The sequence below is a fragment of the Monopterus albus genome, unplaced genomic scaffold (genome assembly GCF_001952655.1).
Source record: "Monopterus albus unplaced genomic scaffold, M_albus_1.0 scaffold105.1, whole genome shotgun sequence".
NCBI lineage: Eukaryota > Metazoa > Chordata > Actinopteri > Synbranchiformes > Synbranchidae > Monopterus > Monopterus albus.
The window spans coordinates 1,256,842-1,283,419 of record NW_018127985.1 but is presented as its reverse complement, the minus strand read 5'-3'; the positions used below and the strand labels follow the sequence as shown (position 1 = coordinate 1,283,419).

Sequence of the window (26,578 nt, the reverse complement as noted above, 5' to 3'; positions counted from 1 at the left end):
TTTGATAATAAGTTACATATATTTTTGATCCTTGTATGTATACAGCACATTGTGCACCGGCTAAATGGCGCAGACTGTGGGCTGGGAGCTAAAAGTACTGAGTACTTTTTGATCTCTTCACCCCCCTGTTTACAGTATGTCAGTACTGTACAGCATCCCGAGGTTCGTCAAAGCAGGGATTTTCCACTGTTTCATGTCTTTATCTGTAGTAGATAAGGACTATATCATCAGAATTCCTGTGGGAACGGACAAAATTACTTCTCTCTGCTTTCTCTTTTTGACTACTCTCATCTTTTGTGGCAGGAGCAAAACAGCATCAGTATCTATCCAGTATCCTAAAGTGTGATCTGCAATTTGTGTTAAGCGTTCAGTGTACTTATGTGGCAGGAAACCAAGATATAGCTATGTTTGCCAGAAATCTTTGTCCACAACATCATATAAAAGCTTTTCAAATTGATCACCTTTGATGTTATAACACACTGGTAAGCTACTGCTATGAGTTATTGCTGTGGTGTGTTATGGATTTGTACGTTATCAGGGTGAGGCTTTGTGGCCTTATTGCAAGATACAGATCTGTCAGCAATAAGCCACAGATTCGCACAGTTCCTTGATATCTATGTGCTACTGTGGTTACATGTGGCCATGCATTCTGACACTCACATCTAGGTCACAGATATGGACTGTATAACAGTGCTGTCTGCAGAGCATACATTCATTTGATCATCCTGCACATCTTTGATCTGTAACTTGCTGAGTTGAGTGCTGGATACTCGGGCTGCCAAGACAAGAGTTGTCCTATCTGTAAACATTCAGCTTTCTGTCAGTGGTAACTGTGGATGCTGGACAAATATGGTGAAGACATTCAATAATGGATAAATCAATGATGGGGAGAACACATGACAGAGATCAGTTGACTCTGCACTCAAGTGGACAGTGCATGTTCACAGTTGATGGTCAATGTTAGACACATTGCACCAGTTGCTTTGACTTTTTTGATTTATGCTTTAAGGGTAGACTGTGAGATATTTAACACTGAAAAGAGAGAGGAAACCTTTTTAGTTAGCACCTGAAAACCCATTTTGTCAGTCTATGATGGTGTTGTGCAATAAATTATCGACATGTTGCAAGACTGAGGTTAAAGAGAGGTGAATGAGATGAAAGACTTGACGCTTGACAAGGGAAGCAAGAGGACAGTGTGAGAAGACGACAGTGAGAGAGCCTAGAGAAATTCACTGGCTTTGCTTGTTTCTTTCTGTGCTCCTTTCTGCTTTCTCTTGGGTGATGGTGCAGGGAATGCAGCTGAGATAGAGGGAAAGAAAAAGAGAGTAGGCACTGACAAGAGACATATAGAACATATATAGAGGAAACGGGACAGAACTAAAGAGAGTAATGATCAAGAAACCCTCGGCGTGTTGTGGCCTGTGATGGTGGTAGGCACATAGGTGTCATTCGCCCATAAAGTTACCACAGATGTCCTGTGGGGCTCTACAGGCTCTGGTTCCAACAAGCCCTGACTATGGACCCACTGAGGCTAAGAATAGCTTCCACTACAAAGTGCTGCCACTCTGGATTGCAACAGAAGTGTGATAAACGTCTGGATGCTGCTGCTGGGCTCCATGTCGCCCCGTGTGCCATCCAACTCATAATACCTTGTTGACACACGCTAAACTATAAACGGACAAATACAAAACGTCCCTAGGGGATCAAATAATATTGTTTTAAAGCATAAGGCTGGACCTTTTTTTATATTAACTGTATTTTAAACACTCCCCATTTATAAAACAAACTATGTACAATTTCTAAAAAATGCTGTAAGAAACAATGAGAGTCACTGCTGCCTTAAAATAAATCCTGTCCATAGCAGCCATGCACGTGTGTGTGTTCTACAGATAATTAAACACATCTAGGACTCGTCTTTTAAAAAAAATCTAGCTATATACATACTAATATAAACTACATGTGTACTCTGTCACACACACATGTACTGTAAATATACAGAAACATAGTGTTTATATACACAATTGAACGGGAAGGATCAGAACAATCCCTTCCTGTAGCAGCAGGAAACATCGATTGCTTATTGAATAGACATTGACTCCCGTGTTGCTTTGAGCAACGGTTTCAGGCATATGCTGGCTTAAATGGATAAGCTAAGAGTTTATTAAATCTTCCCAAGGGCACCCAGCAGTGTGCCATTAGCAGAACAATGATCAGTTCCTTTTGAGCACCAAACATATTCACTTAATATAGCAACAAAATAGTGCTGGCATGAACACAATATTTATTTTATAATTTCCTATTGTTGGAAATTTGAAAGATGGATTTTTTTTATACAGACCACGGTGCTGAGCAGAATGTGATCTCGTTTCTTGCCGGGAACGGTTGCCTTCTTTGCCCATCTGAGTGGTGTCCTGACCTGGCTCTGGTCTCTGGGTAGTGTCTCCTACCTTTTCCTCCATGTTCTCTGCTCAGTATCAGGACCAGAATCAGATATGGAGTGCAGCACATTCCATCACTTACTGTGACTTTGGTGGCTGCCAACATCTTACCTTCCTGCCCTGTGCACAAATCCAGGCAATATTTTGATGTTGCCTGTTCTACGGCGGAAACATGGTGACATTAATCAATATGACATGTCCCCGTATGGTGGACAGACTGAATTTTCTGTAGCTGTTGTCAACAAAAAGAAGCTTAAATATGGTTTTTAAATTTATGTTATATATGTATATATTTGTGTTTAGTAAGTATGGAGCTTGCCACACTTAGAAAGCATTTTGTAATTTCTTTTTTTTCCACTTACACACCAAATGTAAGAAACCAATTGTAATATAGTAAATTAAGCAAAGCCAGGTGCACGGGACAAACCCAGTGCATCGAGTCATTGTTGGTTTTGTAAAAGCTCAGCTATTTCATCCTCACAGTACAAAGATTGACCACATTCCCTTTGGATATGAGCCAGACACTAAAACACTGGAAATCACATCCTTCCTGTCTTCTCTCATTCAGTTCATGAAAGTCCCACAAGGAAGAGTTTAAGGATTAGAGTGTGTTTCAGGTCCAAAACAACTGTTAAGCTTTTAAAGGGAAGAAGAGAGTTTATAGTTTCTCTCAGTCGCTTTCATAAATTTCAACCTTCACATCATGAAGTCACTTGTGCACATCATATAAGCAATTTCTCATAGTTTTTTTTTATTTTTTTTTTTACAAATTGTAAATTCTTTGGCAAATTCATGCAAATATTTATATACAACTGTCTGATGTTTCCTACATTATCAGTTGCTTATGTGTCAGGTTGATCAAAAGGTATTATATTGTAGCATTGAGGGCATTAAGGGTCCCCCAGAGCCCCTTATGGGGAAAGGGCCTGGCAGGATCCCCCATAATGCCCCTCTGGGCGGTATGTATTTAGCTTGGGGTTGCTGGGGATTGTACAGTGTGTTCCCTGGTGGTGTGAAAATACCTCCAGAGTACTTTGATACACTGAAAACATGGCAAAGCATTCGGACTGCTAAGCTGGTAAACAATGACACAAGGACTTTACATTCTGACAGCACTGGCATGTTCATTGACATAAGTATTTATTTTTGAGAGATAAACTAAGGATTTTAAGCAAGTGACACGCTTTCGCATGTAATCCATTGTGTGGTGCTGGATGTACGAGCTGGTGAAATGCTCCTGCTGTTTAACAAATATCAAAGAAGATTTGAGAAATGCAAAGCGACTGAGGAAAAACTGTATCTGGTAGTTTAAATCAATATTCAGCCTAGTCATTGCTTATATTGCTGTCATTAATAATGAATTTTTAACCTAGTTATAATGTTTACTCGTTACACAACAGCTGTTACAGAGAATGTGCTTCTTGCATAATAATTCAGATTTTTTTCAACAAGTTCCAACAATGGCTTTTTTCCTGTTTCATGTATTAGTGCTCATTAAAGCATAATAGTTTAAACAGTTAAGATTATTTATTATAAGTTCAACTGAAATTTAGAACATCCACATTTTTTGTGGAAGGAAATATACACTAAACTGACACTTCAGCTAATGATCAAACCGTCATAAACTGCAGAAAAACACAAAGGATATCCCCATGATAATAACAAAGGCCTGAAACTTGACAATAAATTGGAACTGAATTGTGAGTGAGGTCGAGCTGACTTTATCTACTGTCATTAATGCTTGTAAGATGATTGATCGGGATGTTTGCAGGGTGTTTATTTATCATGAACTGCTTTCATGTGTTATTTTATGTGCCTATGTGTAATTATTGTACGTGTACTTGGTGTCAGAGCTGCATTTGAACAGATTGTCCATCGTCAGATGTGACAGCCCTATATTCATATTCATAGTTATAGCCACATACCGAGTTTATCTTATTTGGAAAACTAATTTCTCTACATTTTCACACTGCCTAATTGACATAAACCCAGCCTCAGCTGCACCTCTCCTCCCACCTCAGTGTAAGTGCATTCACTCACAGCAGGAAAACACCAAACAGGTAACCTGAAACTAGTCCACTAGGATTACATCTATATACACCAACTGTTTTTATTCTGCTGATTTTTAAAGTGATAAATTTTATCTAAATGAAAATCTAAACAGTATTTGGAGTCATTAAAACTGTCAACACCCTTGAACAAGGTAAGGAAGTGAGAGTGGAGGGCCAATTGTCTGATATTTTATTGCTCCCTTCCATACATTGGTATTTAACTTCTTAATGTCTCTGGTAAATAATAATCTAGTGACAATCAACCTGCCCCTTAAATTCAATCAGAGCATAGGTTTTGTAGATGGACTGAGATACTATGCATGCTCCAGTGCTGCCTGAGCCAGAGTCATGAGCACATGGCTCTTCAGGGGTCACTATTGGTCAAGATGTGGATCAGATTTCAGATTTTGAAACCTAGCACTTGTATTCATGTCTGGCTCACTTCTCACTTGGTGGGGGACTCAACCTGCCAGTCCTGTGGGAAGTAAATTCTTCTTCACTGCACACAGAAATATTTCCATGCTAGGTGGAGAGTGGAGCAAAAAGATTTGTTGCAGAAGAATCGATACCAGCACAGAGATGGCAACAGGTTTCAAAAGATAAAAGGACAGGTTTTGTGACTCTGAGCTGTTTTGTAAACCCTGGACACGGTAACAGTATTGAGCCATTTTCTATTTGTTCAGATGTACTCATAGTGAAGTACTAAAAATACCCCCTCCTCCCTTGCAGTACGTGTGGGTCAAGGGTCAAGTGTGGCTCCTTTTGCACCCTAACACAGCCAATTATCACAGCACAGAGCACAAACAACAGTCGCTTTATCCGAACAACTATTCAACTGGAAACTGTGACTACCGTACCATTGCCATGGGCTTCGGGTTTAACACAACTTTGCTCCAGCCACAAACAAATGATTTGTATATTCTGGTCCACCGCTCAATTTAGGATGAAAGGTTTTATTACTTTCATTATGTCTACTACTTCCTAGCTGAATGTGCATATTTGCTTAAGATTTTTCAGACTTTGACTTAAAAAAAACCAAGGATTTGGTCCAATAGTTCTTTCATGCAGATTTGACCCTATGTCCCCAGACTGTGTACAGTATGTTGTTGTGTTTCCATTTGAATCAATGTAAAGAATCGAATCACAGAAAATGCTTCTGGTAAAAAAAAAAAAATCTAATTGTAATATTTACAATAAACACTAAGCATTATGGATTTGTTTTGGAAAACTAAAAACATACAGAAGAACTCACATGCATTATGTTTCTTGTTCACCTTTCAACAGCTTTGATAAACTGTGAAACCAAACAAGTCATAAACTAAACCACTGCTCATGAAATGAATCATGTCTTCAGAGTATTTGTTGTTTTTGCATCCAAGAACTTTAGATCATAATTTGGCAGTTCTCTACCAGAAAATGTGCCCAGATTCACTTGAAAACTATGAAACCACAGAAGGAGTGGGTGTTTATCACATAGGCAGATGTAAATTGCCCATGATCATAGGAGTAACATTCATAAATTTTGATTAGAATAGTCTTCTCCTCACTGTAAGTTGGGTGCAGTTCGTGCTTGATGAGCTACTGTATCAGTTGTTACTGCTGCAGTGCTGCTTGTTGTTAGTACTGTAAGAGGCAAATAGTTCGGAAAGAGGGCCGGGAAGAAATGAAGGGATTGGACATGCAGACGGTGTCAGACTAATACCTTCCAGAGGAGCATTTTTGCCTGTTTTCTTTCAACGAATGAAACCTTTCTCTTCGGTTTTCAGTGGTGGTGATTGTTAGTGGGAGGTGAAAAACAACACGTTCTCCTGCATCACCAAAGAGACTGCTGATGTCAGTGTGTTTTTGACTTGGGGGGTTGGAGCCATGGGCCTCCACATGCTGTGTACACAAGTGGGACACATTGACCTCTGTCCATATGTAACACACAGTCTCATGCACTCCCTGCTGTGGGCTGTTACAAGAACACAGGAAAGCACCCAGGGATTGGGTTCTTCTTTTTTTTTTTGACATAATCAGCTGTGTTCAAAAGTACCTGTTGATAAACACTGCTTAAAAACATGTTAACCAAGAATTATTTTCATAGGGTTATAGAAATTATGCATAGTTCACTGGCGTATGTGACCCTGCAAGCAATCAATGCTGCTACTTTGTGCACAGAATGGGACAGAACCCTCATGTTGATCAAACTGATTTTTTAAAAATTGTTGACTTACTGTACCTGAGTGTTCCTGGCGCTCAGCCGATGTTTCTGTAACGTCACACGGTGCTCTCTAACATTTCAGTTTTCGTTGAAAACCCAGAGAGTCTGTAGCCACACTTGTTGATTTGTGAAACTGCACATTTCACTTGACAAAAATTGGTAATGTTTACTATGTTTGTCATCTTAGTTCAGCATGCTAATGTGCTAACTGTTGTTATAAAGTACTTTGTTGTATCATCTGTAGACGTTGCATCACGTGCATACTGTAGGCTTGCAGAGCTGTGTTTATTTTCCTTTCATGATGCCCCTCACCTACTGTATCTGTGGCTGACTGATTTATTTGCTTCTTTTTTCTCAAGGCTGATTCATGCCTGTCACCTTGGCCGCACTGTCAGCTCTCTCAGGTCAAACCTCACAGTGGATCTTATTTGCAAACATACAGTATGATCGAGTGGAGGACATGCATATTTAAATTCAATCTCACTTCTCTTTGCATCCCCTTTTCCCATCTTTTAGGTTAGAATTGCTACAAGGTTTAATATTTCACCAGAGATTAGTCCTAGATAAATCCATTTACAGTGCTAATAATAGGGTTCATCTTTTGTTTTTGGTTAGTCCTCAGTGACAACAGCTACAACCTTGACTTAGATGGGTTTAGCTGGTTAAATTCATGCTTATCAGGGAGAGAACAGTCAATGAAAGGTCCTCAGAAGTCCAGTAGTGCTGTAGTTTGTGTTTAATTATTACATGACCTGCTTTGCTAAGCCACATAAACAGACAGCGTTCTGTCATAAATTGTACTTTTATAATCTAATGCTTATCTTTTCATTTTTTTACATCCCCACAGTTCTTACAGATCCCAGATGAACTAAATGGAGGTTGTAGATTTATTCTAACATATTCTAACATGTTTCTAGAAACTGAGCTGCTTTTTTTTTCTTGCTGACTCTGCTGCTCTCTGTTGCGTGACATGTTGATATCTTGCTTGGCTTGCAGCACATTTTCTCATGAAGGAGCGAAGAGGTTGATGCTGCACAATCCAAGTCAGTCTAACTCACTGTCAAGAGGAAGGATATGTTATTTTACAGTGTATAAACCACATCTTTAATGTACAGAAATAGGAAATGATAATGCTCTAGGTCTTTCCTGTCTCAGAAGTGCTTGACAACATGGATTAGCTCTCTATTATGTTTTTTTTAATTTCTTTATCTCAGACTGAGGTCCCTGATTTGAGTTTGTACATAAAATGTATTTACCACACAAGCAGTCTGGGCCACAGCAACAGATATTCATAACTGGGGTCATTTGCAATAGATGAACTCGTAGCTCTTCATGGGAGAATACATGACACTATATATGTCAACACTGCTGCCTTAAATGCCTCACACAGTCTTTGTGCAGCACTGACAGCTCTTTAGCATCAAACACACTGAGGTACATTTTGCTTCCACGTTACTAACATCAACAGCAATGCAGTGACAAAGCACAAATCAGGCACCTCTGGCAAACTGAAATGATTCTGGGATCCTTACAGAATTGAAGGAATGTTTATACAATAATGGCTTTAAGCATCTGATGTTGGTGTGCCATTCTGCTGCACAAGTGGGTTGTGTGGTTGAGAGGTAGCAGATAAGTCATTTTGCTTTCTCTGCCAAGTGATAGTATGGAATTGAGTTATTTTAGATTAAGGATGACACAGATGCTAAGTGTGAGAAATGGGGTTGAGGTAGCACAGAAGAGGAACACAAATGTTAGAGGCGGGGGGGCAGCCAAGAGAACAAGAGACAGATCACTTCAGTTTATTTTATGTTTCACACTGGGAATCCCACATTAGACCAACAAATTTTGCATTAAGCTTTACAGCATTTGATCTCACGGGCCTTTGCTTATGGCAGTGTTATTCTTCAGATGATTATTAGGTTGTCGTTGCTTAATATTTTTGAAACATTGGCCAGTACTGTAAAAACATGTTGTTATATCGGTTCACTTAGGAGAACACTACGTTCATCTCTGAGGAACTTCACCAGCTATTTTAGAGACCTGCTGTTAATACACAGGTTAAAGGTAACCAGCTGGGAAACTCTTGGTGAGCAAAGTAGCAAGTCACAGCCTTTTATGTTATTATTTATTTGTTGTTTATTCCTCTGAGCCTGTGTGAATACGGGGTCACACTTTAACCCCCCATTTACTATATATAAGCAGTATATAAATGTAGACTGAATGGTTTATAACACACAATAATGTGACTGTAAGCAGATAGAAGGGCATTTTAAGTGTTTTTATGTAGTGTATCTGTCAAGAATTGAAAATAAAGACAGATTGCTAATTATTAGAACAATTATTATAAATTGCAATGTTCCTGTTTCCTGCTGCACATGAGGAAATGTGGGTTATAGAATCAAAGACAGCAAATAGCTTGAGATTAAAATGCAGAAGAAACATTTGAACTCATCTGCACTGGATGTCACAGATTCCCTCTGAGATTCCACTTCTCAAATGACCCATGTCTGCATTTCTATCAAGCAGCCCCTGAACACAAATTAAGTTTTTTTTTCTTTTTGACAGCATAACTTTCCTGGCTAAATAAGGTCTAAGAGATTTACTATGCTGTGCAGTTATGCCACTGTTAATGACAAACCTCCTCTTCCTCCAAATGTTTGATATATTCCAGGCCGATGGCAGTGAAATTCCAGTGTGACAGAGTTTCATAGAGGAGAACAAGGGATTGCTGCACATAAACATCATCTGCCAGCATCTATAAGAGCTGAGTGTACAATAGCGACAAGGTAGCAGAGACATTTTATAGTGATCAACCAGACTCTTTGGTAATTCAGTTGGTCTATTTGGAGTTAGGGTTGAGTCATTCTCTTCTCTTTATGTTTCCTCTGTCTTTTCTGTTTAGTTTCTGAGCCTCATCCCTTATTTCTATTAATGGTATATTTTATGATACTGCACATACCATTGATCAGGAACAGTTTCATTAGTCTTGCTGTGAAGTGTCATCATGTGTGCTAAAAGTGTTGATTGTCCTTTTTTCACATCTGTTTGTGTCTTCTTCTACTCGTCCTGTGTGATTTTGCATGTATAGTAACTTTTTTGCTTGGGGAGAAACTGTGTGTGTGTGTGTGTGTGTGCGTGCGTGTGTGTGTGTGTTTGAAAGAGATGTTCGTCTTGCTTTAAGTTTATATTTGTTTATTTCTCTTAGATCTACTCCCTGTTGGACTTAATTAGGCTGGTGTGCCATGTGGTCTTGCTCCTGATAACAGTGTTTGTTTGTCGAACAGAGGCGCCTGTCCCTGCACTCAGCCCTCATCAGGACTAAGTGACGTTTTACAGTGTTAAAGCATCACAGAAACACAAACGTACAAAGCACAAGGCAACCCAGACTTTAGAAGAGCTGTTCTATCAGACCTGACCCTGATGCACTGTAATGGAAAACAGCTGCATCATTGAATCACTCAGCTGCTGGAACATAGTCGCTGTTGTTGCCGTTTATTGAGCCACATCCTTTCACATGAAAGGCCGTTGACACGACAAACTGCACAAACTGCTTTTGGCACAGATAAAGCTTTTAGTAAGTGTCACAGTGAGGATTGTTTTTGTGACTTGCCACACTACCTTGCAAGTGCCGACAGGTGAAAAAGCTGTTTGCTTTGCTCCTTGATTATATGTTTACACCAGATCTGTGTGTATTGATGTGAATGTGATAGGGAGATTTTTTTTTTTACTGTGACAAAGCATTTTTACTCTCAAGAGAGAACTTTGAAATGTTTTGTGCTTTATTTTTTTGTAGAACTGACCGGTTTGTATTTTTTTCCCCTGATGAAATGACTGCATTTAAAATTTGCTATGAGCCGAACGGTTCAGGTTGTCTCGATGTCCTCATGCAGATATTCAGGCGGGTCCAGTGACGACTAGTGAATATTTACCTGGCTGCAGTGGTGGAAAAATGCTAAAAGGTAAAAAAAAAATGTATCTAAGTAAAGGTTCTACAGTCAAAGTACTACTTAAGCAAAAGTATAAAAGTATTATCAGAAAAAAAAATAACGAATCTAAATCTTTTAACCCATCTATTTAGAACAAGTTGGAACTAGTTCTTTGTAGTTTAACCATTAATAACAATGCATTACAGTATATCATATTATTTGTAAAATGTGAAATCGTAACACACCTACAGTCCACATGCACAGGTGTTCTCACTTATGTTGCTAACTAGTGTTTCACAGTGAAGAGGTTTAATTAGAGCAGAATGGACATGTACAGCACAAAGCCACTGACATTTCTCTCACCAACAGTACATGTTGACTTTGTTGTACTAATTGGTAAGGGACAACTTTTCCTTGTGTATTTTTTGAACACTTAACAGTAAAAAACAACATCAGTACTCTGTAATCATTGTTATTAGTAAATTCAGTTTGTGTAGATGCACAGAAAACTATTCTGAAATGTATTAACTGTTATAAGACAAATTTTATGATAGACAAAAGGATTCATTGAGTAACTGAGAAAATAACTGGCAGATTAGTGAAATGTTCATTTTCCTCTGACATGTTGTGAAATACAAGTAGAAAGCTTCCTAAGGTGGCAACATTAAAGTAAAATGTACTCTTCTACTTCTGGATTGGATTTAAGTACAAAACATAAGTAAATATATTTACTTAAATTCCATCCCTGTCTGTGTGTGTCTGTTAGAGGCACTGCCTACACACAGATACACTGTAATGTAATCCCTTTCTTCTTGTTGTGCAGAAAGTTGCCAAAACACCCAAAATTGTGTGGTATGTGAACTTTAACTCTTACTACACTGAATATCAGCAAGTACATGGGCAGAGACAAATGAGTTAGAGTATGTGCATAGTGTTGCTCCTGCCAAGCTGAGACCACAGACAGTGTTCCTGCTCGTTCCTGAAACTGCTGGACTGCAATTATACTGTTGTCTCAAAATAAGGCTTGTAAGCCCTAGACCACTAATCTGTTCATTCTGTGGTAAAAGCTGTAAACCTTTTTTATCTGGAGGTGTGGCTGGTTCTGACTTGGCTCATGATCTGTGTAACCCTCACTTTTAAAAACAGTGAATGGAAACCACTTGTGCTGGAGAGTGCACTCCTGCTTGCACCACAAAATAGGCACTCACAGGAGGAAGCTGATGCCTTTGTGTAAGGTTGGAGAATCGTCTTATATGACTTGGTTTGACTGAAATAAGCCATGTTCTTGTACTAGCAGTTAGTTAATTAGTTAGCAGTCAGGGACAGTGTTGACTGTAGTTATGCAATCTCATCCTTCTGAGAGAGGATTTATTGATTTAGCAAATTACTGTATATCAAAGTGTCCAGCATTTCATCCATGTTTAGAAAGCTTTTCCATAGTTTCACATTGTACATTGAAGCTACAAGAGCATTTTTCACATTGTACATTGAAGCTACAAGAACATTGTGGAAGGATGGTGCAATATGAAAAACCTGCAATTATTGACACCAAAATCGCACTGCGCTAGGATTTATCGTTACCTTTACACGCTTGTTATAGTAAGCGCACTCAGTTGCAATTGCAAAAATGCATAATGGTCAGTGGAAAAGAGGACGACATGCTGCAGAAAGTGCTGTTAATTTCTATTACTATTTTAAAAAATCTACAATAGGTGAAATTCGGTGACTTGTTTCTCTAGCTCAAATTCTCTGTCTTTATTTACAAAAAGGAGAGAAAGAAATCCAGTTTGGGCTTATTGTCTGCAGTGAAGATCACAATATGTCGATCTTTAAAGTGAACAGCAAGACACTAAGTTGAGCCACAAATACAGAAACAGTGTCAAATAAACATGGTAACTAATAATCACAGGCTCCCTGTAAGGTTGCTGTTGCTTCACAGTAGGAGCAGACTGTAGATCTAACACACCTCATGGAAGTGTATGAAAAACTTCCCACACACATGCTCATGCACAAAGCCCCATACACTCACACAGTACAGGTACATCTCAAAGATTATACAACTGTTTGTCATTGTTTCCCACCCACAACCATCATATGTTTATGAAAACATATGAATAACTAGCACACAGAAGAGGCTTTGGAGCACCAAGCAGTTTGGACACTGGAGCTGTGTGTGCATTGTCACAGATAGGTTGAACTCTAAACTGCTCTCCCACAACGTTAACACGGTCAGTTTTTAGATTTTTTGCAGTTGAGAGGTTAACCACAAACATTACTATGCTTCCATTATGGAAGGACATAATAACATCCTCTTCCAGACCATAAAAAACTTTATACAGTGTGACAAGTCAGTCAAAATCTTTAATAGACGTTGGACAAGGTAGATAGACACTGAGCTATACTGTAGATAATAAAATAACTGAAAAAGCTGTGATGATTTTCCTACAACTACACATTTCTCTGCATTTATTGAACATTTGCATAGTCACAGAGAGAGGTGATGATCCATGAACAAAATGTAGAACAATGTTCCTACTGACACATTTGACTTGCATATTCAGTGAAGTATAATGTCCCACTGACTTTTTAACCATATCTCTAAAATGCATGTAAGAGCAGCTTAAGCCCAGTTGTGAAATTATTTAGCAGGGCAGTGAAAGGGATGTTTTAGCAACCCTTTCATCAAAAGGAACATATTCACTGATGTGTGGAAAAGCTAAAATGTAGAACTCTGAGTGAGAGAGGATGAGCAAAAGCTTAGACCTGACACATTTTCCAAACATCATTTCCAAGCACCAGTCGCCAGAGAATCTCCAGCATACCGCGAACAATTAGCTGAGCTGTGTATGTCCTATCCTCTAACAAATCCAACAGACCTGACAGCTGACCAAGTTAGGCTATAACCATGGTGAGTTCCTTGGGTCTTAGCGAGTGAAGAGTGTATATATAATGTTTTAAAAGCGGATACTCTCCCTCAACAGGACATCATGGATTATGTCTTGGTGAAAGAGACAAAGCTGCTTTTTTGAGATCTCATGTCTTCTGTTCTCAGTGCAGTGTCTTTTTGCACCAATCAGCCACAACTTTATGACCACCTGCCTAATATTGTGTACATAGGAGTCAGTGGGGATTTGTTGGGTTTCTCCTCTATAATAATAGTAGCACGGTCTAGACCTTACTTTGTAACATGTCCTGACTTGACTTTTTTGTGATTTGGCGCTGTACAAATAAAATTTAGCAGGGGTGTGTGCTCAGCCCGCTGCTCTTCACACTGCTGACCCACGACTGTGTGCCAACCTACAGCACCAACCACATTGTCAAGTTTGCGGATGACACGACTGTAGTTGGCCTCATTACCAACAATGATGAGGCCGACTACAGGAATGAGGTGAGCCAACTGGTCCAGTGGTGTAAGAACAACAACCTCTCCCTCAATGTGGGGAAGACTAAAGAGATCATGTGTGGACTTCAGGAGAAAACATCTAAAGCATCCACCACTGACCATCGATGGTGCTGTAGTGGAGAGAGTGAGCAGTACCAAGTTCCTGGGGGTGCACATCTTTGAGGAGATGTGTGGTACGAAGCCTGTACTGCCTTCTGCCGAAGGATTCTGCAATGTATAGTGAAAACAGCCAGCAAGATCATCGGCACCCCTCTGCCTTCCCTTCAACACCCACCTCACCCACAGAGCCATCAGCATTGCTGATGACACCTCCCACCCCACACACCCCCACTTCAGACTCCTGCCTTTAGGGAGAAGGTATCGGAGTCTTCAGGCCCACTCCACCAGACTGACAAACAGCTTCATCCACCAGACTGACAAACAGCTTCATCCACCAGACTGACAAACAGCTTCATCCACCAGGCTGTGAGGATGCTGAACTCTGTCCACTGTGTAAAAATCTTTGATCTCTTGATCTTGATAATCAATGTTGTTCACTTCACCTGTCTGTGATCATATTGTTATAGCTGATCGGTGTATATAACGTGGTGAGGAAGCAAAGGGAGAGAGCGGGTGCACGAATTTTAAACCAGAAGCAGGTAAGAGAGAAAGGACAAAACCAGCAAAGCATCACGATATACTGTAGAGTATAATGACAAACAGGATCCCCCAGTGCATCTGCTGACTTGTGCTATTAGCCAGAGATTTTCTTTGCTGAAACAATTTCTGGTGCCTTACACGCTGGTACTTTGGCTGCAGAAGATGATGATAGGGGCCATCTGTATTTCTCAGAAGAAGATAAGAGAAAAAGCAAAAATATCCAGCTTTAATCTTACTTACCATCAAGTATGACTATTGAAATTAACTATTTCCATACCAAATCCTGTGCAGTCCGTGTTTTGCACACATTGACACTGACACACTTGTTTGTTGCTGATCTTAACTAGATTTTGTTTATGATCACAGTGAGGTTGTCTTGTTGTTTTATACTTTGACCACAAAACACAAAAAGTAGCTTTAGCAATGCACCTTACGTGTATGATCACCAGTGAAAATGGGATGTGTGCCCAGAGCTCTACCACTGACCATTTACAGTGACACATACAGTTGATGAGATCAGATGAAATGCCACACAAGGTACAGTTATAGGCATGTTCTCGGTAAAAGAGAGTGAGACTGAAGAGTGAGTAGCTTGTTGAGCAGAACATGATTTATCACTCAGAAAACCATCACAGAAAACACATAGCTGCTTGAGAATCAGACCGAGAAAATTCAAATAGGAGAAACTAATGAAGCATTTATACAATAAGAACTAAATGAGGTATCTAAGTGAAGATCAGCTCAGTGTGATGCCCGGAGTTAAGTGGCAGCCTAGTCACAGAGCGTGCAACTGCATGATTCTCTGTCTCCTCTGAACTCTGCATCACCCCATTATCACATCATTTCATTCAGCACTGTCATGCTCAGTGTAACATCTGGAGCCCTAAGGTATGAAATTGCGTGGTTCTTCTTGGCTAATGAAAGCATGGAATGTAAGACCTATACGTACCGGGAGCTGGATAAGAGCTGTGCTCCATTTCTGCTTTGATGACCATCTTTTCCATTGATACCTCTGTTCAGGACACAAATTAGATAAGTTACTTTCATATTGTATAGATGTGCATAAGCCTCCTCAATGAGAAGGAAAGTTGTGTAAGATGGGTGGTGCAGGAGGATTTTGCATTAGGAAAGCTACATGATAGATTGCTGCTCAGGGACAATTTTTGAACCAGACAGTTATTGTCTTTTCCAAGAGGTTTGTTTTTAATCCTGGCTGCTACCCACTGCCCCACATTTACACTTGCATACTCCCCTTTTGTAATTTTATTTGTTAGACAGTGTAATCAAATGAAGGATAAGTACTCTCCAACAATCAATAGTAATTTTTAATGGCCCTTGTACTGCGTCATCCAACATGCACTTGAACATAATGTTTTGTTGTTTGTGTTTTTTTTGTATCTAATTTGTTTAATATTTGGCCAAGCATCAATAAATAATTCCAATGCAAAACATCATTATTGTGTTTATTTGAAGAAACTGAGCATTATTTTTCACACATTAAACACACCCCCAGGCAGAGGTGAAACCTTGTGGTAAATTGTTTCAGTGTGAAACACTAAAAGAAACTCAAACAACCTAAGAGCTCCCTCTGGCTCTGCCTGTGCAACTCTCAGTCATTATTCCACCTCTTAAATGTGCAACAACAGTGTTAAAAGCTGCAGGGTGTTTCTTGGAACACAGAGCAACTGGGTTTAAATAACAAATGGTCCAGAGGACCTAGATTGGCCTGGATCCACAAGGTCGAGCAATCCTCAGCTTAGCTGGACGCCTAGAGCTGTAGCTCTGGCAGGACATCGTAACAGAAGAATATACAAGCCTAATTAGCCTCGTACCTTCAGACTCATTAGTTCCACTCCAGCTCCCACCGACTGACCAATGGGATTCTCATCAACCTGCATCAAAGGCATCCAGGCAGACTGTATAGAACAATTTAGCACAAATACATATGAGACACTTAAAAATCTCTTCTTGTCTTTTTTAGCAGTGAATGTCCATTTGGCCACATTTTACATTCAATTGTAGGGCATTTTGTGATGTTTCAGCTAAAAATATGCAGATGCATAATGAATCAAAGAAGGAAGCTATGACGGCTGTGATGTCACACTGCTAAAATGTTCAAAATATGAAAGAAGGTAAAAGAAGAAAACAGCTTGGTGGAAAGGTCATGGAGTGGGATCAGACAGGATTAGAGTTCCTGTGTAACTTTACTGCCAGCTTTACTTTTGCTTACATTTTTACTCACAACTATGGCCAACGTTAGGGCCTAAAATGAGGTCAGGGGCCAGAAAGGGTTGAGAAAACCATTTTTCTGTCTTGCTCTACCACTTTGACATACCTTCTATCTCTTTCTATCTTCCTTTTGTCAATCCCCTTGCACAGGTCTGTTCTGAACACTGCCACCACAGTCTGGTTAATCATTCCTCCTACTTGGTGCTAAGATGCAGAAAGTGCTGCATTAGGAAAAAGTCTCTGTGTATGTTTGTGGAAATGGAGAAAGAGACACAGAGAGAAGAGAGAGATAGAGAGTGAGTGTGTATGTGTGTGAAAGAGGGAAACCCTTGGAAAACCGTCATACACTGGCATAAAACCTGTGCTGTAAGCAGCAGCGTGTGCTCACCCTCATGCTTGTCAACCGCTCTACAGTACCAGACACATGCGTAAACATCATGCACTCACACAATGATGCTGTTGTTTTCTTCATGCCATTAGTGTAAAGCACACATTCAACTTCCTAATGAGGCATAACGGGCGCTGGGGATTTGCCAGCATTCGTTGTTTTTTAACATGTTGTTAACCCTCTCATGTTGCTGTAAAGAATATACATTGTGAAACTAAATACAAAGACCAGAATTGTGACTTCAACATGTCTGATAGTGTTGAGGGCATTAAACAGTCTGTGCTGTGATCTCAGGTGATGTCTGACTAGACAAGAGTATCTCTGATCCCTGAGGCGCCCTGGGCAATCAGTCAGTCTGTACTACAGCTAATGCTAACCATATTCTGTGGTCATTACACTGAACAGGCCGTTTAGAAAGTACGGCTGTTTGGTTTTGATATTATCTGAAGCCTGACTTCCAGTAAAGCTTTGCAGTATGAAGGACATTCATTGAGACTGGGGTCTCCTGGCAACTATTTTGCCTAGACTTTAGAAACTTGTTGACATGTTCAAAATTCAGACAGAAAATATCTTTGAATTGAACTGAGGCGTTCTTAACACATACATTATCTGTAAGACACGCTGTGCTATTATAACACAACACAAACCCATCCTCCTTCCCACCATGAGACTAGAACAGAATGGAATTTGAAACGTTTTAGCCAAAAATGTTTTCATGGTGAAGGAGTTTTTTGCAGAAACGTTTCAGATTTCGTTTTGTTCTCCGGCTTCAACTAAATTTCTCTGGGGAGTTTGCGGTGTCCGTCGATATGCGGGTGAGTGACCTCGGGCACATGGTGACACATGCTCAACCAAACACTGACAGGCTTTGAGATGAAAGTGGACAGCAGCCCACTGTGGAGCGAGTGCAGCTCTGCTGAGCCCCGGCTGATGACACAAGCAGCTCCAGTTCCTGGAAACTTTTGGACCTGTGCTTGATGTTCTAGGCAGTCTGGTTGTGGATAGTCCATCCTGCCTCATCATTAAGCTGTGCACCTTGTTATCTGTGGCATTTTCTCTTTATTTTACTTCTGCATGCCTTCAACTGTTGGTTTAATTGTAGTGTAATAGATATTCTCCAGCCTCTTGTTTTGCATGGCTGAGCTGGGCCAAGGTAATAAATGTGTTTGCAATGAGCCTTGATGAATTGTGTGTCTCTGTGTCATCCAGGCAGTGTGGCGAGCATAGATAAGCCCCCTTATGAGGTGAAACCCTTTTCCCGTCCTACAGTATCCCCTCCCAGCACCAACAGCAGGAACCAGGAATGTCACGGCTGTTCCTCCTTTTGGCAATGCTCATCTTCTCCTGCAGAATCCAGGTAGGTTCCAAGACCCACACACATATAGACACAGGTATATATCGAACAGTCTTCATGCACGTCTGTGAACTTCCATTAGTTGCTAACAGTTTGAAGGTGGGTGTTGTTTCTTTCACTCCACTGCCTTTAGAAACAAGCCAGAGAGTCATGGTGTGGAAGCTTAAACAAAATGTCTGTCCCCTAATGACAAGACTGTTAGAGCGTTCACAATATCAGTCTGTCCACATACAGCACTCCCTCACTCCTGACAACAAGTTAATGGGAAACACTGTCATCTTGATGGATTATATCCCCGGCTTGAGAACGGGTTGTTTACAGCTGCTGTGTACATGAAGTAAAGAGAGATTGATGAATGCCAATTCAGGAAATGTGTCTTCATGATTTGTGTGAGGCTCACATTCTCGGTATTCTTCTTGTCCACCTGCTTCCACTACATAACTGAATTCACAAATGCCCACTTTTTTTGCTTTCCTTAGATGGCTCCTGCTTCTACCCTGGATAAACTGAAGGAGAACTGGAAATTGTACATGGAGGAGTGTGCTCGTAACAATAGCAGATATCCACCGAGCACGGGTGAGGGGAACATACTGTAACATCACATGTCTGATGACCCTGGCATCATCAGTAATAACAACAACAGTAGGCATTGAGGTTATGATCGCCACATCATTATTAATGCTCTAACATTTCTCAGAAGGTTACTATGAAATGCCACCTTTTTAAAAAGAATTTCCATATACACTAGCTAAAAGTATGTGTTTGCCCTCAGCTTGTAGTGCGGGGACAGCTATCTAATTCAGTAGAGCAGGTAATGGTCAGGTTGTGCTGTTACCAAACTAGAGTGGCATCACTTTTCACTCTCTGCTCAAACTGTTGTCTAATCACTATGCATGCAGCCAGTCCAAGTTTTCTATTTGCACCACTCTTGCCCTCTGCTTGGGCTGAGAGAGGGCTGGCTTCAGTTCGCTTTATCAACAGAGTGTGAAAGTACACGGTCAATGCCGCCCTCCCGTTACATTTTAGTCTCTTAGCATGTGTTATGGTTGTGGGATAAAGCAGGAGAACATCTTTCAAAGAGGCACACTGCACACAAAATCACACCACTCTGTTCTCCCACTCACATACCCTTCCTGTCACCCCGTTAGCATAAGCAGTGCTGGCAGCTGTTTTCAATGAAAAGTCAGTAGCAGCTGTCAGATGATGACGCGCTGGTTTTCATGTTAGTTACAATATAATGTAACTACTGTATCTACATATATCTAAAAAGGTAAACAAATGAACACAAGCTAACTAACTTCATCATTATTGATTATTGCTTTCAACCTGCTATATGCATCTAAATCTTAATTTCTCTTAATTTGAAAAGCTTTATTAAAGGCAGTTGTACAGAATGAAGTGATGAATAAGGAGGATCCAAACCTTGGGATGAACTCACACTAGTAAATTATGGTGATGAAAAAAGCAACTTAACTTTGATTTAACAAAAACAGAGAAGAAGAGGTTCATCTGGAAATAAATAATTGGGATCAGTGATTTATCATTCAGGGACTTTTACAGTACTCTCACATTTCTTTCTAGCTTCTAATTGGTTGACTGACCCTAACCAAACAACAAAATGGTGCATAACTGCTGCCAACTGGACTGGAGTGTGGATCGGGACACTAACATTTAGTGTCAGTCAAGATCGAATGGTTTTGAATTATAGAAAGGTGAAAACACTTGGCAGGTGGAGGTCGGGGCGCACGGACGGGTCCAGCAAACACCTGAATTTCATGCAGTCCAACTTTGTGTGATGTTGTACTTTTCATTTGAGAATGTTTTATTCTAACCAAGGGGCTTTCCCTAATCCAACCATGGAGTTGCTATGCCTGAACTTAACTACGTATAAGGAATGTCAGCCATTGTCTTTCATTTTTGCCGCCAATTTTTGAGCCATTTTTGTGAGACTAGTGTGTTTTGCGCTGCACACCAATGTAGACTGGGTTGGTCCCACACACTGAACACAGTTGGTCCGGGAGTCACAGCCACATGAGATCACATTCACTGAGAAATATTAGCAACGTTCCTCAAGAGAAAGGAACTAAAATTTGCTCAAAATGTTGCAATAGTTGTCCAAGTCACTAAAGAGGTCTTAAAAGTCACCAAATCTATTTTTATATTGACAACACTGAGTATAACAGGGAATTAGCAGGTGCAGAGGAGATGGAACAGATCACTTCATACACCTAATCTTTCAGCTGCCGATTCAGTAACAGCTTGCACTGCTTCCACTGTCTGTTTGGAAGATGAAAGGTGTGATTCTAGGGGGAGATCACTGATGGAAAACTTTACCTTAAAGTCAAGATGAAAGACTATCATGTGGTCATCCTAATGGCCACCAGTAGCTGTCACTTCAAAGACATGTTATTACATTCCAAGACAAAGGCAGCAGAGAACTGTTTCAGGCTGTGATTCACCCATCCATGTTTTTTTTTTTTTTATCCCTAGGCCTTGTGTGCAACAGGACCTTTGACTATTATGCCTGTTGGCCTGATGGACAACCCAACACCACTGTCAGCGTGTCATGTCCGTGGTATCTGCCATGGCGCCATCAAGGTGTGAGATTTGCAGACACTGTATGGCAGTTGAGATGTTGCAGAGTAACTGAAAATATCTTACAAAGACAGCTGTCCATGATGACTGGACTTTCCAGTACATCACAGAGTGTGTGTATGTGTGTGCAGTTCAACACGGCATGGTGTACCAGGAGTGTGATGCAAACGGCCAGTGGGTGACTATGAAGAATACTAGCGAGTGTGATTTTAATGATCCAAGTGTGGTAAGAAATGTCTTTCTGTTATTTTTAGAAAGTAGTAGACATAGTCAAGATAGGCAAATGTGCTGCTGCATCATTGGGTTTGTAATCACCACCACAGCTGTACTGTAGCATGTGGAGTACACTGCTCCTTTAGCTCCTCTACCTAACATCTGTGTGGTTTATTGTGTTTTATTTTGCAGCAATACCATATTCATATTCATGGCCATATTCGGATCATGTACACAGTGGGCTATTCCTTATCGTTGGTGGCTTTGGTGTTGGCACTGGGCATCCTGGTACTCTTCAGGTAGAAGTGATTCTTAGTTGAAATCAGTCCTAAGAAACAAAGTTTTAGGAAACAATTCAAGTTGATGCTACAGAAGATTTGTTTCCATCAAATGCAGCAGGAAGTAGAAATAATGCTATTTAAGTAGAAAGTTCTTTTGCAGTATATCTGTGAGTGATTAAGGTGAAAAAAAGATGATCTCTTAGACCCTTGTGGCCTTTCTTTTATCAGGAAACTGCACTGCATGAGGAACAACATCCACATGAATCTGTTTGCTTCCTTCATCCTGCGAGCGCTGTCTATCCTCATCAAAGATGCTCTGCTGGATGCCAACATGACATCACAGGACCTTAGCAGAGGCCAGGAGTGGGGATTCTCTCAGGAATCTTTGCGTCCCATGGAGCTGCTGGTCAACAATGAGGTCAGTGGTAATCTACACCTAATTATTTTTTTTGTTTTTCTTGCTAGCAGTGAATTTGTGCTGTGCTTGTGTTTTGTGTTACACCACACAGTTTGATGCTTTACCATTTATTTAAAAAAACAAGCTAACTGCTGTCCTTCAGATAACGGTTAGCTGTCGCATCGCCACGGTGATGATGCAGTACAGTATCATGGCCAACAGCTACTGGCTGCTGGTGGAAGGCATCTACCTCCACAACCTCCTGGTCATCACTGTGTTTACAGAGAGGAACTACTTCAAAATCTACTTGTGCATTGGCTGGGGTGAGCTGGCCGGCAAGAGTGTGTGTCTGTGTGTGTACGTGCATGTGCCTGGATGCAACTTAATTGTGTGCTGTTTGATACATTTTGCATGAAATGAAATTCAGATTTCAGGAAATCTCAGAATGGTTAAAGGGAACAGTATAACACTGGTGTGCAAAACAACCTTAGACTGCTCTCATTTCTTCACAGGTACCCCATTAATATTCCTTGTTCCTTGGGTGATGGCTAGATACCTTTATGAAAATCAAGAGTAAGTCTCCACAGTGCTTTCTCTTTCCTTCACTCATGATTCTGCAGCCAGTATGAAAGCCTGCCAAACAATTTACATTTTAGCTTATTCATGTTGATTCCTTATTTATAACAGCAGCACATATTAAAAGAAATTAGAAGACAGTTCCCTAAGCCTTTGATTGCTGACACTCAGCAGCTCACAGTCAGTTTAACATATAATTACTACAGTACATGAGGATTTGGCTGCAAATAAACTTTTCACAACACAGTTTATCTTTTGCAGGACATCAACTATGTAAACTGAGCCAGAAAAGCAGCTGTGTTAGCATGTCCTTAATATTTCATGTTGACATTCAGCATCCAAAGTTTCTATTATTTAGTCTCTTAGGATCTAATGTACATACTAAAGCAGTAAGTATGAAATCTAGGGGATTTTGAGGCTGCACTTTCTAAACCATTGAAATCTTGTGTTGTAATGTAAAGCTTTAAAAGCCCAAACTAGTGCTGTGCCTCTCCCATCAAATAGGAAAAAAAATACTTTCTATATTAGCAGGATTTGCAAATCAGTGCCTGAGTGAATGTGAGGTGCTTCATCCAAAGTATAGGAAATGCTTCCCACTGTCTCTCTCTGGTATTTGCATGAATGCTTTTCTCTTTTAGGTGCTGGGAGCAAAATCCAAACATGAATTATTGGTGGATTATCCGTTCCCCAATTCTGCTGGCAGTTGTGGTAATTTCCCCCAAGTCATCCTCAGTCTGCTACGCCTCGCATTATGTTACATTTTGTTTGTAATACAAAACTATTTTTAAATATTTGAATCTGGTGTGCCGTATATATATTTGGTATTATTTTTTCTAATGAAAATGCAATGGAAAAAAAAAAAACATATAATCCTACATGTGTGCCCATCACTCAGACTTGCATATCCACTTTTCTTTCCAAGTAATTCCTTTTCCATTCATAGACTATACATTATTAAACACACCTTCCTTATTAATAAAATGTAATCGTTTCACGTGTTTTAGACCTAACATCTAGGAAACATGTCAAGTGTTAAAAGGTTTTTGGATTAAAGAAATCAGTTTTTTTTTTCTCTAACCCAAAGTGTAGCCACCCCCTGTCCACATGTCCATCCTCTGACCAGAGCTTTTATTGCAGGCCTGCTCTACAGAGGCCAGTCCTGAGCCTCTAAAAAGCTAGTTTTTCATGGCTCTTATGTCAGGCCATTTACACAGACATCCTGGCATTTTCCATACATTAACCACTCTGCTAAGTAGCATGTATGAATTCCTGTGTTTGAATTGTCTCAGGGACACACGGGCTGGTTCCCATTTCTCTATTTCAAGCAACTGTTCCTGTAAGAATGTGACTTTACTGTTATTACAGCAACCTCAACAAATTCCGTCATTATTTTAACACCAAAGTTTATGCAAATATGAAATAACTCATGCCAATATAGGTACTGTGCATACTGCACTGTGTATACATATGTGGAGAGGGTGGCTGGTTTACAGCTTTACCGACAAGGAGAGGGACAAAAGATGCTGCTATCTTTCCTTCTTTCCTTTTATTCCTAATAATACATTATTTATGGTGGCCTTTGGTTAATATGAGTTTATTTACTAATAGAAGTTAAACTTTCAGTAAAGTAAAGTAATACATTTTCATTCATCATGAAACCTCAGTGTGTTACATACTGGGCTGAGGGTGAAACATGTGTATTGTTTGTTCTTTACTATCATGTCACTTGGCTTTTAATATTTGCTCATTTCAATAATTTTACTAAGCAAAACATGCTCAAACTGCAAAAACTGCATTACCAAAAGCAAACAACTATATTCACATGATTCCAGTGAAACCTAGACAATAATTTAATGTTCAAATTTGGTCCAGTTTCACTTTTTCCTATCAAGCACCTGCAAAGTAACAACTTAACTGTAATCATGAGTGATTTTCATTGAAATGGCAAAATGTGAAAATGTTTCCTGATAACAATGAGCTTCTGCTGTTGTTATAGAGCTGATTGACTCAAATCATAAAACCGCTTGTACTTACAATTAGTAGTACTCATAGACGCAGAAAGTTTTGATTTTATCTACTGAAATTTTGTGATATGTTGAACTGTTTTCATTGAAAATGCTTTTTTTCTGAGCCTTTGTGTATCTGGAAGTAAGTTTTTTCAAATGTAATTGTTCACAGCTACGAGTAATACAAGCAACATTTCAAACACATTCATACTTTTGGAATAACGGCACAAAGTTCAGCTTTGATTTCATATAACAAAACCACCTCCATGACTGCACGTTATTACAGTATAAGTGAGAAAATATGTTTTTTGCTCAACATTCACAGATCAACTTCCTCGTTTTTATACATATCATCAAAATTCTTGTGTCAAAACTACGAGCGCACCAAATGAGATACACAGATTACAAGTTCAGGTGAGTTGAACTGTTTTTCTTAAATGGTTTTTCTGATGTACATATAGCGATGTAATGTCTCTTGACATATCGTGTATTTTCTTTCATCCTCTCCATCTCAGGTTGGCCAAGTCGACGCTAACCCTGATCCCGCTGCTCGGTATCCATCAGATGGTCTTTATTTTTGTGACAGATGAATCCACCAACACCACCAGCGGTCTGCGTCTCACCAAACTCTCCGTTGACCTCTTCTTTTCCTCCTTCCAGGTTAGGCTCAATTGTTATTTTTCACTGATAAATGCTACACACCATTTATGAAATAGAGAACATCATCAACCAGCATTAGGACAGCATCTTGGTCCATGATTAGCGGGTGATGATTCGGGGTTTCACTGGTTTTAGCTGGTGAAATCAGGAGACAATGATGCAAAAAGAATCTCAAAGACAAGCACAGTTGTGGGAATTTGATCCTAAGACAAGAAATATTCTGCACAGTTAGTTATTGTTTCTGTTTATTTTATTTATTTATATTTTAATAAAGAGAAAAACTTGCGCTGCACTGATACGTGCACGAGGGCAAATGAACTCTGAGTATTTTCTTAACTTCAAACATTAGATTTTTAAATTTTATGTTAATGAAAAAGTTACCTCTTTCAGTCCTTAGCAATTATAGACTGACCTCCAAACTCTCTTTCCTTTCACAAGTCCTTGATGGAATAGTTTATGCACAGAAAAACTATTTTTTAAACATTTTAGTCAAAGGTCAAAGGTCAAAGTGTTTATATATGCACAGTTAGGAAACGTGTTTCCCTGTACAGGCTTCAGAGCTCATCACAGTGCAGAATCCGCAGAAAGTAACTAACAACCTCCTCTTAGCTGCGGCTCCTAAACTATAACTTCTTCCATTTCTAAAAATCCAGTTAAAGGTTTTTTTCTATGTACAGAGGGTTTATATGTTGTACAGACTGTAAAGCCCCTTGAGGCAAATTTGGGACTCCTGTTGATTGTTTTCCTTAATGTGCTGTGAAGCACTTTAGGTCAAGTGTGTTGTGTTTAAAACACGATACAAATAAAATTCAATTGAACTGATTCGATATTGGTTGTCTCTGCAGGGTCTCTTGGTGGCCATCTTGTACTGCTTTGTCAACAAAGAAGTGAGCCTCCTCATTATGAAGACAAAACACTTTTTGTTGATCCCTGACTTTTCTTCCATTATCACACTAATAACATCTACTTTCACTGCCATCTTCTTCTTAGGTGCAGTCTGAGATTCTGAAGAAGTGGAAGCGTTGGAAGCTAGGAAGAAACATTGAGGAGGAATACCGCCACACTTACAGCAATACCCCCAACACGAAGACAGGCAGCCTGATGAACCACGTCTCTCGACTGCCTCACCTCCCAGACATCACCAAAACCTCTGCTCCACTCTGTAGCCCTGAGGAGAGGCACATGCTTGTGGCTAACTGCCCAAATTGGACAAGCCCCC

General features: G+C 39.9%; 1 protein-coding gene across 2 annotated transcripts in view; it reads left to right on the top strand.

Annotated features, from left to right (window-relative positions):
• The window catches only part of gcgra (glucagon receptor a), a 30,198-nt gene that overhangs the window by 1,918 nt on the left and 1,702 nt on the right, over positions 1-26,578 (top strand). The window contains exons 2-14 of one of the 2 annotated variants that reach the window (XM_020610499.1): positions 18,487-18,634; positions 19,111-19,207; positions 21,122-21,229; positions 21,358-21,452; positions 21,632-21,738; positions 21,949-22,138; positions 22,281-22,440; positions 22,630-22,690; positions 23,332-23,401; positions 25,025-25,113; positions 25,215-25,359; positions 26,205-26,246; positions 26,350-26,551. In XM_020610499.1, coding sequence (XP_020466155.1) covers positions 18,581-18,634; positions 19,111-19,207; positions 21,122-21,229; positions 21,358-21,452; positions 21,632-21,738; positions 21,949-22,138; positions 22,281-22,440; positions 22,630-22,690; positions 23,332-23,401; positions 25,025-25,113; positions 25,215-25,359; positions 26,205-26,246; positions 26,350-26,551 — 1,420 coding nt within the window. In that variant the 5' untranslated portion in view covers positions 18,487-18,580. Of the gene's footprint in view, positions 1-18,486; positions 18,635-19,110; positions 19,208-21,121; positions 21,230-21,357; positions 21,453-21,631; positions 21,739-21,948; positions 22,139-22,280; positions 22,441-22,629; positions 22,691-23,331; positions 23,402-25,024; positions 25,114-25,214; positions 25,360-26,204; positions 26,247-26,349; positions 26,556-26,578 lie in introns of both variants that reach the window. The other variant, XM_020610498.1, reaches the window with a different exon arrangement.